Genomic DNA, 13,873 nt, shown 5'->3' on the forward strand with positions numbered 1-13,873 from the left:
CTAGTAGTCTACTAATGGTGGCTATGGAGCTCCTCTCCTTTCTTAATGCAGGTTTTTGACCAATCACAGGCTGCAGCACCTCACACAGTCCCACAGTCCCTATATGCCCCAAAAATATCTACCCCGGAGTAGGAGCTAAAAATGTCCCCTAAAACGGCTTCGAGGAACTACAGTTCCTTAGGTGTGAAAGTGAGGAAAAGCACTTGTCCTGGGGAAAAGTACCTAAAACTGGCTTTAGTACTGCCAGTGGGAAAGGCCCTAAGGTCTTAAAAATGTTTTTTATCTAAAGGCTTATGCTTAAAATGAGTGCAGTAATTTTTAGAAATGTCTTTAGATAAATATAAATTGTCCCTACGTTTCTTTATAAAAATGACATTTATGTTTAACATAGCAGTATTGAACTCCTTCGACTGTTCAAAATAAATTCCTGGTGCATTCTTCATAAAGTTGTTTGGGAGACTGCCTAGAGTGTACAAAAATGTCATTTAGGCAAATGGACAAGATCTTTGCATACGAGAGTTTTGATTTATTTGAAAACATTTTTTTTAAAACTACATACTTCCCATATTTCCATTTGTGGTATTTCATGGTTTGGATGACTTTACTTGTATTCTAAAATGTGAAAAATAGCAATAGTTGTGTGCAAACTTTTGAAAATTAGTTTGAAGGTGCACTACTAAGGAAAATACCAAAATAAAAGTGTATCAGTAACTAGGGTGCAATGGGTGTGGGAACATTTTGACCTCTTAAATTTTGGTCTCTTGAACATCACTCAGTACAGCTGCCCCATTCACCTTCTCACGTTTGTGCACTTTGCAAATAAACACAATCAATCCTCAAGTCACTCAGTAAACTCGGCTGGCTTTAAACATCATAGTGATATTGATATAGACGTGACTGCTCTCAGGTCAGATTGTTGAGCGCTGATATGACTGACCTTGCCTCATTTGGCATGACCCTCTGCTGGTGGGCAGCTGTGAGATGTAAGCCAATCCCCCAGGAGCAACTCTACCAGGTTCAACAGGGTCCTACTTGATCATGCTTGGTTATACCAAATTCGCTCATGTGTGTGAATATGTCTTTGAGACAAAATGCAGGTGGCAGGTCTCATTCTGTCTCAGTCAGTTAAAGTGGGTCTCATTCAGTAATAATTGATACAAGTTGCGTACTTATGTGTGCAGAAAAGGTTCTCACAAAAAAGTGTATGCTGGATTCACAACAGGCATGTAAGCACATAAATTTGTTCTTCCCTTTTTCTTAGTTATTCAATTCTTAATAATAATATGTATGTATATATATATATATATATATATATATATATATATATATATATATATATATATATATATATATACTGTAAATAAAAATTTTGGCCTAACACATTCCATGTTTCTAAGGCTACCAGGAGTCTGTAATTTATGTGTATATACTGTATGTATGTGATCATTTGTTTCTGGATTTTTTTCCCTAAATTTAGAATGCGAACATATTGATGAGTCACGATTTCTGCGTGAAAATGTTCACACACATTTTACACACAAACTGTTCTTTTTGTTAATATTTAGTTCAAAATATATGTATCCACTACAAAAACAACTTTCGTTTATTTCTGTTTGCCATTACCTGTTTGCCATATTAGTGGGCTTATTTATGACTTGGATAAAAAAAAGAACATTACCTAATATTCTTTCTCTGCAATTCCTCATCTATTGTCTTTGGGTAGGCAGGTTTATTTATGAATGGAAGTGGGAAATAACTATACACCCACTAGAGCTCTTTTACGGTTTCCTCTATGGTATTTTTGCATGAAGTTTCTGTTTGTGTAATCTTGATTCTCCTTCCTTTGTTGCTCACATGAAACCCTAGTTTAAGACATGACACAGCCACATTTCCAGAGAAAGGCAAAGCAAAGGATCTCTGGGCTTATGTTTCTGCAGGCCACCAGAATAGAGCCCACACCCTTTCAAGGTGACTCAACTAGCTTTAAGCGCTTTGGCCAACATTGTAACATTCAACAAGTGAGCCTTCTATTGGAGCTGATTCCAAACCTCTGTTGCCTCTTAAAACTGGATCGAAGTCAAACATGTAATCCATAGAGATGGAGCTTAATGTAAGACACAGACCCACAGTGGGAAGCTTAATGTCATTTCAGAGACATAGTTCAAATGTCTCATCAAACTACTGATCAAATTGCAGCTAAACACCTCTAATGCCTGCAGTGTTTAACATTGACTTTATAATCAATGCCAAGAATGGATATTGGCCTGCAATCCTAATTACGTATGGCAAGAAGTTGCTGATGGCTAAGGCAGTAACATGTTGAATGTAATAAGCATACTGTATATTTGTTTTGTCTATGAAAATATATGTGCATTCCCAGTTGATTGTGGAGTAAGAATGCAGCAAAGTGAAGGGATTCCACACCCTTTCATATAGGACACAAATGGTTTTCCCTTTCTTGTTTTTCATATTTTAATATTTGCATCATATACATTAAACTGACAGACTCTTTTATCCAAAGTAACTTACAATGCTTTCAAGGTATACATGTAATCAGTATGTGCTTTCCCTGGGAATCGAACCCATGACCTTGGCAGTGCTAGTGCATTGCATAGCCAACTGAGATACAGGCCCACTTAAAACTTCGACTTAATATTACCTCGCCCTTGTATTTTTGTCTCCAGGATGAAGTCAAATAGTTTTTACACTTCAGCCTTGCAGCCTCTCCAAACCTTGCAGTCACAGCCGATTTCTCTAATTCAAACTCATCTTCCATTTTCTAAACAAATGTGTTTTGCTTTGCCAAGTGATTCGTTCAGCTTACATTGCATACATGAGTTTAGCTCTTTGTTACTGAACAACACTCATCGATTAGACATACACAGAACAGAAAACTTGTTGGAATGACTAATGCGGCAACACATATAATAAAATTATTAATTGAAATGTCATTTTAGTATGTTTAAGACCCATAAAACTGCAGCATGGTGTCAATCAGGTCCTTGAACTGCAGTTAAGTAGGATATGTTTGAAAGACTGGATCCTGACAAGCCATGGACAAGCCAGTTAAAATTCTGCTCCCTGAAGATCTTGCTCAAGTCTTGCTTTGTCTGTTCATTTTAATGGATTTACAAGGAATCACTCATGATGTAATAAGTGGAGCACCTTGGCCTGCTGGAATCATGGAAAAAAAAAAAATGGAGTGGGCGATTCAGTTGTCACTGTAGATTTGCACAAGTGTCTTGCAGCCACATATTTTCCGTCACACCTCAGTGGGTATAGTTTACACTTGGTGACATATCCGGATGTACACATGAACCAGTTGCATTTTACTGCTACGTTAAACAGGTTAAGAGTGGGACATACATTTCTAAGCTCTATCAAATATTTATGGATTTGAGCCAAAGCAACAAGGTTTGGAAACTGATGTGGCTGGAAAACCTGCTGACAAGACCAGCATTGACCAGCAAAAATGTCCATTCTAGTTCAGGCTGGTTTATGCTGATTTGAAGATGGTCTAGCTGGTGAATCAGTAAAAGCCAGCTAACCAGCTAAAAATGCTGGTCAACCAACATGGTATTTCTGTTGTAGCTGGTTCACCATGGAATTCTTGCTTGATAAGGGAATATTCCGGGTTCAAAACAAGTTAAGCTCAATCAAAAGCATCTGTGGCATAATGCTAATTCCCACAAAAAATTATTCTGAAATTGACCCTCCTTTTTAAAAAAAAAAAAAAAAAAAAAAGCAACAATCTGAGTTATAGTGAGGCACTTACAGTGGAAGTGCAAGGGGCCAATCAGTAAACATTGCCACAAGACGTAAACATTATGCATGCTAACATGATTTTAGTACAATAAAATCGATTATTAACCTGTGTAAAGTTATATTTTACAACTTTGTTGCCATGACGAAGTAACACTGTGAACCCTGTAATCCCGGTCAACTTTAAAGCTCAAATAATACATGAGTATTTAAGAATTAATGTAAGTAAATCATTAACGGAAGTGCTTTTATAAAATGAAACACTTTAGATTTCTGCATTTAAACCCCCCTTACTGTAACCTCGATTTGTGCTTTTTTTTTAAACAATTTTTTTGTGGTAATCAACATTATGCATTAAATGTTGCCGATTGAACTTAACTTATATTGAACCTGGAATATTTCTTTAAGGTAGTTAAGAAACCTGTTGGGGCACCAAAAAACCAGCATCCCATGCTGCGGACCAGCATTTAAAATACAACAAATGCTGGTCTTATCATCAGGGAACACATGATTAAGAACACAAAGATCCAATGGTGAAACACTTTGTCATTTCTAATGCCCTGAAAGTCAGTGTACATCTCTTGGGGTTTCATCGATAGAAGTAGTTTTGTTCTAGCCTTGTCACTTCTCCAGCAAGAAGATTAGCATGAAAGTACTAATGATAAACCTAAGCGTCCCTTGTAGCTTGATATCTACATCTCTTCCTCTCTGAGCAAATGACCTACATCTGCTTCCACCTTCCTTGAAGACTAACTTTACAAGAGTTAGTTAAAACTGAGCCTCTCTGCCTTAGATAAGAAATTCCTTTGAAATTAAGCCGACATGGAAATATCCTTTTTGTTGTTGTTGTTGCAAGATTCAACTTTTGGCTTCCTCTGCAGAGTTTATTTATTATTATTATTATTATTATTATTATAGGTTTTCTTAGTTTACGGAAGCCATATCTGTGGTGGGTTTGATTACTCCTGTGTCCTTGCGCTCAAATGGTGTCTCCTTTCATTTTATTAGCCTCTTAAAAATGTGTTAAACTCTCCCTGTGCTCTGGGTGTTAAATTGTCTGTAGGCCCATTGGAGTTGTCGAGTTAAAGGTGTTTTACCTCTGAATGGATTTAACAGTTACTGGAGTGTAGATTGTCAAGGCCTCCAAGGTCACGAATAAGCAGACACATCTGAGCTTGAATTCTTCTTTTCTTTTCTTTTTTTGATTGATTATTGGCCTTTTGATATTTTAAAGTATTTAAATCACTGGAAGTCATTGAGTCTCTGTAATATTGGTTGGCAGTATATGTTCCAAATCGACTGCTGTATACAATTGCACCAGTAGGTGGTTCACTGTCTGCACTCCCATTGGCAGTCACTGCATCTCGTTGCTGCTCATTTGCATAAAATTAAACTTGATTACATTTTGTTGACTTGCTAACAGTCACTGTCACTCATTTTGCTGGAAACCACCAACTCTTATTGAATAATAAAAGACAAAATTTTACCAGGAATTTCAGGATTTTTGCAGCCGACTGAAAATAGGTTTCTCCATATATTTCTACTATATCTATTAGTATTAGTAGTAGTTATTGATTTACAGTATTGTGCAAAACTCTTAAGTGCATTATATTTTTCACACACACACACACACACACAAAAAAAAACTATTTTACATATTCTGCTTTTAGTGTATCAGTAGAAAATATTAATTTTAGATTTCAACATTCCCTTTGCAATTGAAGTGAATAGTTGAAGAACAAAGAGCCCTACAACAGATGGTATGGCTCCCACAGAGCCCGGATCTCAACATCACTGAGTCAGTCTGGGATTACATGAAGAGACAGAGCAAATGAGACAAACTAAATAGATAGAATAACTGTGGTAAGTTCTCCAAGAAGCTTGGAACATCCTTGTGGCAGACAAGCCTCTCGTTCATCAGGAAAGGAGGAAGCAGGAACAGGACTAACAATCAAAAATACTTTAATTCAACATAAAACACTGAACTGAAACATAACAAAAGCGCACACACAAAACACTGTGTGCATCTCTCCCTCTGTTGTCCCCGGCTCCTCCTTTTATCTCTCTCCCGCTGGCAACTCAGCACTGGCGTGAATCCTCTCGGCCCAGCCACGTCCTCCTCCTCGTCACAATCCTATCTGCCAACAGCCAAGAGTGTCCAGGTGTATCTAGGAGAATTGGTGTTGTTTTGAAGGCAAAGGTTGATACACAAAATATTGATTTAGCTTTTATGTTTACTGGACTTGAATGATGTAAATTGATATATGAAAACTATTTATGGTATTATTTTTGAAGACATCCTCACTATGCAACATTTTTCACAGTGCCTAAAACTTTTGCACAGAACTGTATATATGGGTGTAGCGCATACATAGAATAGTTTGATCCATGCTTTGATCCACTGACTGATGTAATTGATGCATTGAAATTGCTATAGGCCAACACACGACACAACATTATGTACTCTCGGGTGCTTATATCTTTATGCAGCTGGATGGTAAATAGGCTAATAGCGATAATGAAAATGTGTTTAACTATTTAGGAAACAAACATTTTTATGATTGGCAATACTCTAAATAATTTTTTCACACATTTTTATAGATTTTTTTAGATTATTAATTTCAGTAAATTTCAGTAAAGAGTAAAATTTGCACTGCATGGTTGTAAGTAGGGATGTCCCGGCCAATACCGATACTGGTATCGGTATGGAGTCCGATACCACACTCATGTACTGGTACTCGTACTCGTAAAAATACTCTGATACCAAAAACGATACCATCTGATGTACGAATGTCATTACGTAAACATTCAGACCACAAATTAAAATCACATTATGTCCTAGTGAGATTATTTAACAGCAAAAGCTGCAATTTAATGAGATAAATATATAGTTTGCATGCAATACAAATTTGAGCGCTTGTGAATGTGTGGAGACAGTGTTGTGCTGACTCATCCTTTTAAGGCTCCTCCAATGCTCATACAGGGAAAACACCATCATGAGCATTCCACGCTCTGTTTGTAGCAGATGACAGTAAATGGAGTGCAAATTCACATTGTAGCACGAGGCATACAGAGTACATACTTATTTAATTAAATAGCAGCCTTTTGCGGTTTAATAATCACTTTGAGTCACGTAGCGACCGGCTTTTTCAGAGTGGGAATCTAACAACATAAGGTCAGAGCTCCTTGATTAAAACAACAAAGCAACACTTTAAAATAAAAGCTCTTTCAAAATAAAAGGTACGTTTATAGGAAAAAAGTAGGAAAGAAATATATCACTAATGTACAGTTATGTAATATTCACTGTAATACTTCTACTACTACTACTGCTAATAATAATAATAACAAATCAGTAGTAACTGTATTATACTATACTAAGTAGTATCTAACATCTGTGATGCTCTGTTATGCAGCACTTTATTTGACAAAATATAACTCCAATGTTGTATTTTGGATTGTGTTGTGAGGTTCTGTATATAAGCACTTAATTTGATAAGAAATAATACAATATTATGTTGAAAATTAATTGTTATATTTGAATTTGATTACAATTTTGATTAATTCATTTATTTAAACACCATTTTGATGATAAGGTTGAAATAAACTGTTGATATGGTGTTTAGAATTTTTTTTTTTTTTTTTTTTAAATAAAAAAAACAGGTATCAGACTCTGTATCGGTGAGTACCAAATATGAAGTATCGGTACTTGTACTCATTCTCAAAAAAATGGTATCGGGACATCCCTAGTTGTAAGTATTTCCCACACCTGCTGATATCAAAGCACTATGGCACAATGCAATTTCAAATGCAATACACAATAAGATCACTCACTAATGCCATGGTGGGCATGCCAAAAAAAAAAAAAAATGTCTTCCCTTTAAGCCATTGTAGGAGAAGAGAACACTGTAATCCGGTTGATCAAGTCGGGTTTTTTAGGAACTTCAGTGCAAACCTCCTTTCACATTTCAATAAGTCAAAGCCATCATAAGGAACTTGTAGGCAAGCCCAATTGTACTGGTTTAAAACACGTCTCGAAACACCTTTTCTGTTCGTTGTGCTGCGTTTAGCTTCTTTGTAGCTGCAATGCACGTTCGGTTTGACAACAAAGATGGGTGCGTGAAACATTCAAGAATGAAGCATTATGAGGATCGATTTTTATTTTATATACTGTATATGTACATTATATATATCATAATGTGCATCAGCCTGATAGCGGCCCACCAGCCCAGTGGGAAATGTTCCAACTCTCCCGATGGCCAATCCGACCCTGCTTCCAGTCGCTTTCCCGCTGCAAGCCGCTGTATGTTTGACTGCCCCTTTTGACTGCCCATTCTTTTATATTTTGTATATATTTTTTTGGTTTTTCCTTTCTATTTTTCCTTTGTTTTCCAACATGATCTCTTTGCTTGTCATTACAGATTGAGGACTACATTAAAGAGAGCATGAAGACAGAGATGGTGCAGTTACAACAGAATGCCGTTCACAACCACACAGCGGCAATGTTGGAGATGGGCACCAGTCTTCTCTCCCAGACTGCAGAGCAGACGCGCAAACTTACCAACGTCGAGACACAGGTATCTCCCTCCCAGGATTCATCACATGCTCCATTTATTGAACTACTTTTTTCCATATATCCTTAATATGGCCCCTAACACTCCAAGAAATGCAATAATGCCACATTAGAGGTACAGTCTCTTTTTATGTATCATGCTAATGTTTTGTTTCCTAAATGTCTTTATGACTCATTTTCTTATGAGACACAGAGGGATACAGTGAAGTTATGTTATAGCTGATTTGTCAAATAAGAGGTTGACTTGAGTGAATAACCGTTCCTAAGTGCTACCGTATGGTACTGCGGTACAGTGGATCTCCATATTCTGTTTATGACTTCTCCTGAGGTTCTACTCAGTTAGAATATGGTTTTAAGGTCTGTGTTTTTGCGGAAGGATTACTGTGTTTTTTACAGAAATATTTTTGTTTCCAGGTTTTAAATCAGACATCGAGGTTGGAAATTCAGCTGCTGGAGAATTCACTATCCACCAATAAGCTGGAGAAACAACTCATGATTCAGACCAATGAAATCAACAAGATCCATGACAAGAATGGGTAAACCCACAACAACATAACAACTCACACACACACACACACACACACACACACACACATACAAGAAATAAAATGCTGAGCTGAGCCATAAAAACACTTCACTGATAGTGTTTGAATTGAGGGGGTTTGGGTGGTCCTGGTCCTTCTGGATCCCCTATTATAGATAAGGGACCTTCCATAGGAATAAAAAAATGGTGGGGGTGGTGGAAGAGTTATTGATTTATTAAAAAAAGAACAATTATTCCAGCATGGGAATAGAACCCTCCAAGAGCTCGAACACAATTCGAACACTGTTCTCAGATACAGTAGTGACCGTGCTTAAGTTGTTTCACTGCATTGCTGTTTAATCTTCCAATAAAGACGTTTAAATCTAACTTGCTTGTGATTTTTAAGAAAAGCAGCATCTTAAGCCAAAACCACAACACAGATCATTACACTAAATGATTTTCAATTCTTGACATACGATAAGCTCTCAGACTTTAACATGGTCCCATGCAGTGCAGTGAAATGAATCTTGCCAAGATGTGAGTGATGTCTCCTGCCCCGCCGTTAAACTCAGTCCCTTATGAAGACGAACAGATGCAGTCTTGCATGTTTGCAATGATTTTGCAATGCCTAACTTTTAAAGCGCTTTCCAGTTTTCAGCGTATTGATTGGTCTAATGGGACGTGTCTCTCTTTTACTGTCAAAACGAGAATTTTAATTCCCAGTGATCTATGTATGTGCTTTGAGGACAGCTGTTGTTAAAAAAGCAGACAGGAGTTCATATTTAGTACATTTAAAAAAATAAAATAAAAAATAACTAAAAATGATCTGTCTTTGTCTGGGGTTTAGTTACCAGTGTTGATCTAATTACTCATCTTATGTCATATAACATTATGACTTTCTCCTATTTCCAACCAAAATTAATATTGCATACTTTTTAAGTTCTTTATGGAATTTTACTTAACATAATGAATAGGGCCCAGTGTGCATCTGGTTTCCAAGGTGCACAGAAAAGATTTAAAGCCTGGATCCGTTCTAGACTTATTGTAATCCCCAAAGCTGTATGATGAACTGAGAATTTGTTTGTATGTAAATTATGGAGATTGGCTAAATTCATATCAATACAGTATTTATCATAGCTGTAATGAAGATGTTTCTATTATTTGTTTCTGTAAATACTGAATAAAAGTACAGCAACATCAAGGTGAAACTATAGAGCAGGAGTTCTTAAAGGAATAGTTCATCCAAAAATAAAAAAATCTCTAATCATTTTCTCAACCTTATGCCGTCTTAAACTTGTAAGACTTTCTTTCTTCTGCAGAATACAAATGAAGAAGATATGTTGATGGAGATTTAATGTTAATATATCCATACAATGCAAGTCAATGGGCCCCAACACTTCCAAGCTCCCAAAAAACATAACGGCAGCATAAAGGTAATCTAAATTACTCATGTGGTTTAATCCGCATCTTCTGAAGTAATACGATCTCTTTTGAATGAGAAAAGACCAAAATGTAACTCCTTTTTTACTATAAATCTTGCAGTCTTCAAGGTGCTATCAGAAATCAAACCTCGATTACATTTCCTCGCACTTGACGCATGCACAGAGAGTGTTTACAGCATGTGTACATGGGCTCTCCGCGTGTGCTAAATGCTTCAGAAGACATGGATTAAACCATTTAATTTGAATGGATTACCTTTATACTGTCTTTATGTCCTTTTTGGAGTTCGGAAGTGTTGGACCGCATTGACTTGCATTATTTGGATTTATTCACATCATATCTCCATCAAAATATCTTCGTTTGAATTCCATCAAAGAAAGAAAGTCATACAAGTTTGAGACAACATAAAGGTGAGTAAATGATGAGACAATTATCATTTATGGATGAAAGTTCCCTGCACAGAACCCAGACAAGACATTTTGTGTTTATCTGATATCTACACATTCAAAACTATGCAATATCATAAACTACTGCATATATATCTTGATTCATTTCTCGATAGATAAATAAATTAAAGACTAAAGCAATTGCAATATAGACTGATTATTATTGAAATCATTATTCTTTTTAAAAACATTCTAATTAAAACTTTTGAGCATGCACAAACTCCAATTATAGATATGAAGAAAAAATTAGTTGGAACTGCTAAAAAAAAAGAATATATAATGCCCAATAAGAAATATCCATATAGTTTGATAGTTTGAATTAAACTATCACTTAAAATTATGCTTTGATGCCATTTCATGTAAACCCTACAAAGATTTATGTTAACCAGTTTCCGTCTAAAACACCACAGCCTATGTACATTCAAACTAGTATATTCAAACTTGACTTAAAACAAAAATTAAGTTTTGGTATTAGGTAAAAAAAAAAAAAAAAAAAAAAAAAAAGACTTCTTAAGCAGTTTGAAGGAGATCCCATATAAACTGAATGGTTTTAATTGTAACTATGTTATTTTGGCACAAAATCTGGCACTAATCCTTTACTTGTTTTTCTCTCTCTGTCTTTCCCTATTTATCTCATTCCTGCCAGGTTTCTGGAGTTAAAAATGCAGGAGATGGAGGACAGGCACAGAGAGGAGTTGGAGGCCCTGCGGGAGGAGAAGAGCAGTCTTCAGTCTCTGGTCAGCAGGCAGAGTGCAGTGATTCGGGAGCTGGAGTCTCAGCTGAGTCGAGCGACCAGTAACAGCACTGCTCTGCAGAGACAACAGCAAGATCTGATGGACACTGTACGCAACCTGCTTAGCCTCTGCGCCAAGGATGGAGTTACAGCACGTAAGCACAGTTCAGTTATAAAGTTTTCATTGAAGTACATTCCTAGCTTCACTGCAAAAAGCCAGCCACCTTGAAACAAACAGAAACGTAGAACACAGATACATTGCATAGCAAAAAACAAAACAAAAACAAAACAAAAAAAATCGTATTAAAGTCTTATTTTCCAGTAAAAATATCAAAACATCCTTTAAACTGTTACTAATGTATCTTGTTTTAAGCATGTTATGATATTTTTATTCAAAAGCGAGAGTAAAATACTGAGTCAGAATAAGATTTTTTGCAGTGTATGGGCCTGCGTGAACCCTAAGAACACCTGATGTGCTTGTTATTGTTCAGCATGTACAGTAGCTACCTATGAACTTTGCCTACTGCATAAAGGTATCTACCATGGTATCCAAAGATTAAGTTAGATTGACTGCATTTTTGTAATATTAAATAAATCTTTGCTGTGGCACATGACCTGACCACATAAACTGTACTACAAACATGTATGTGCAGAATGATAATTAAACTAGGTGTACTTAAAAGAATATTCCAGGTTCAGTACAAATTAAGCTCAATCGACAGCATTTGTGGCATAATGTTGATTACCACATTTCGACTCATCTCTCCTTTTCTTTACAAAAATCGAGGTTACAGTGAGGAACTTACAATGGAAGTGAATGGGGACAATTTTTTGGAGGGTTTAAAGGCAGAAATGCAAAGCTTATAATTTTATAAAAGCACTAACATTAATTCTTCTGTTAAAACTTGTGTTATTTGAGCTGTAAAGTTGTTTAAATTGACGTTTTTACAGTCATTTTAGGGTTTTAGGGTTTGTTGACATTACATTGGATAACTTTACACAGAAAAGGTTAGTACGTGATTCTATCACACTAAAATCATGTTTACACACATATGGTTTATTGGTTCTTGGTGCAATACTTTTGAAAAAGTTAGTATTTTAATGTTAAAAAAAATTGGCCCCCATTCACTTCCAGTGTAAGTGCCACACTGTAACCCAGATTTGAGCTTTTTTTTTTTAAGAAAAGGAGGGGCAAGTCAAAATACATTTTTGTGGTAATCAGTATTATGCCACAAATGCTGTTGATTGAGATTAACCCGGAATAGTCCTTTAAGAGTTCCATTCATTCAAAAACTCTGTTAACTGATTAGGCAGCTAAGTTCTGATGCAGCCACAGTTTGTGTAAAACAGCCCTGAAAAAAGTATAACTCTGATACTGATTATCCAAATATTCATACAAGCAAACTCTATGAGAGGATGTTCTGTAAAATCCAGGGTACTAAAACCAAGAATTAGTAAACTAAGTAAACCTACATATTTAAAGGTAAAGTGCGTAATTTTTTCAAAGTTAAAATAATTTCTTCTCTCCCGGCTTAATATGCAAAGACAACTATAAGCCTTTCTTAGTTTGACTTCCCCGAAAAACTGTAAACACTGTGGGTCTTTGGTGCTATCAAAACATTGCTCTATTTCTTTGAGCTTCCCAACCAGCTTGACACAACAACATTGGCTCGACTAATCATAAAAGTTTGTTGCGGGACTATCTGTTTGCTGACCAATGACACATGGGGCAGTGTTTGGGAAAACTGTTTAAAAACAGAAACTTATTTTTATACGTTTGGTTAACACAGTTGAAGCAAACACAGCAAGAAGTGAAACAAAATTACAAATGTAGCAGCCATTCTTTTCTTTTCTCTCAAATAGTTGTGCTAAAGTACAGGAATTTTTTAACATATAGGCTTTTTATGTAACATGTATGTTATTAGTGAGAACATATGCATAACATGTATGTTATCAATGAGAAAAGCTTCTTCCTTGTAGGTGCAGAATATGCGGTTGTCTGGCGTCAGACACGTTTAGCTCCAGACAGTGTTGTGAACCTCAACGGATGCAGCTTATCACGCTTCAGCATACTGCCTGTGGTTAAAAGTTGACTGAAATGTCAAACAACCCCTGATTGAGTTACAGGCCAGACTGAACGTTACCCCAGTGCAGTGGTCTGTGATCGGAGGTTTCCTAATAACCCTCATAGCTGCCTTCACACCAGCAGGAGTCAGTGTACTGAACTCATTACCCACGTTTCCCCCACTGCAACCCCAGTGTGGCCTCTTGGCCCCATGTCTGCCTGTCATCTGCCCCACGTCTTTTCGGTCACAGAAAATTTACCTTAAATGTCATAGATGCGAGTGCACAGGTCATGCAGGACCGCTCGCTTCTGATCGTACTCCTTGCAGCACTTT

General features: G+C 36.5%; 1 protein-coding gene across 1 annotated transcript in view; it reads left to right on the top strand.

The window, feature by feature from the left end:
• The window catches only part of LOC127420633 (angiopoietin-1-like), a 92,127-nt gene that overhangs the window by 29,496 nt on the left and 48,758 nt on the right, over positions 1-13,873 (top strand). The window contains exons 2-4 of the mRNA XM_051663041.1: positions 8,181-8,336; positions 8,747-8,868; positions 11,388-11,629. Coding sequence (XP_051519001.1) covers positions 8,181-8,336; positions 8,747-8,868; positions 11,388-11,629 — 520 coding nt within the window. The remainder of the gene's footprint in view (positions 1-8,180; positions 8,337-8,746; positions 8,869-11,387; positions 11,630-13,873) is intronic.

This window comes from Myxocyprinus asiaticus, chromosome 30 (assembly GCF_019703515.2).
Source record: "Myxocyprinus asiaticus isolate MX2 ecotype Aquarium Trade chromosome 30, UBuf_Myxa_2, whole genome shotgun sequence".
Lineage (NCBI taxonomy): Eukaryota > Metazoa > Chordata > Actinopteri > Cypriniformes > Catostomidae > Myxocyprinus > Myxocyprinus asiaticus.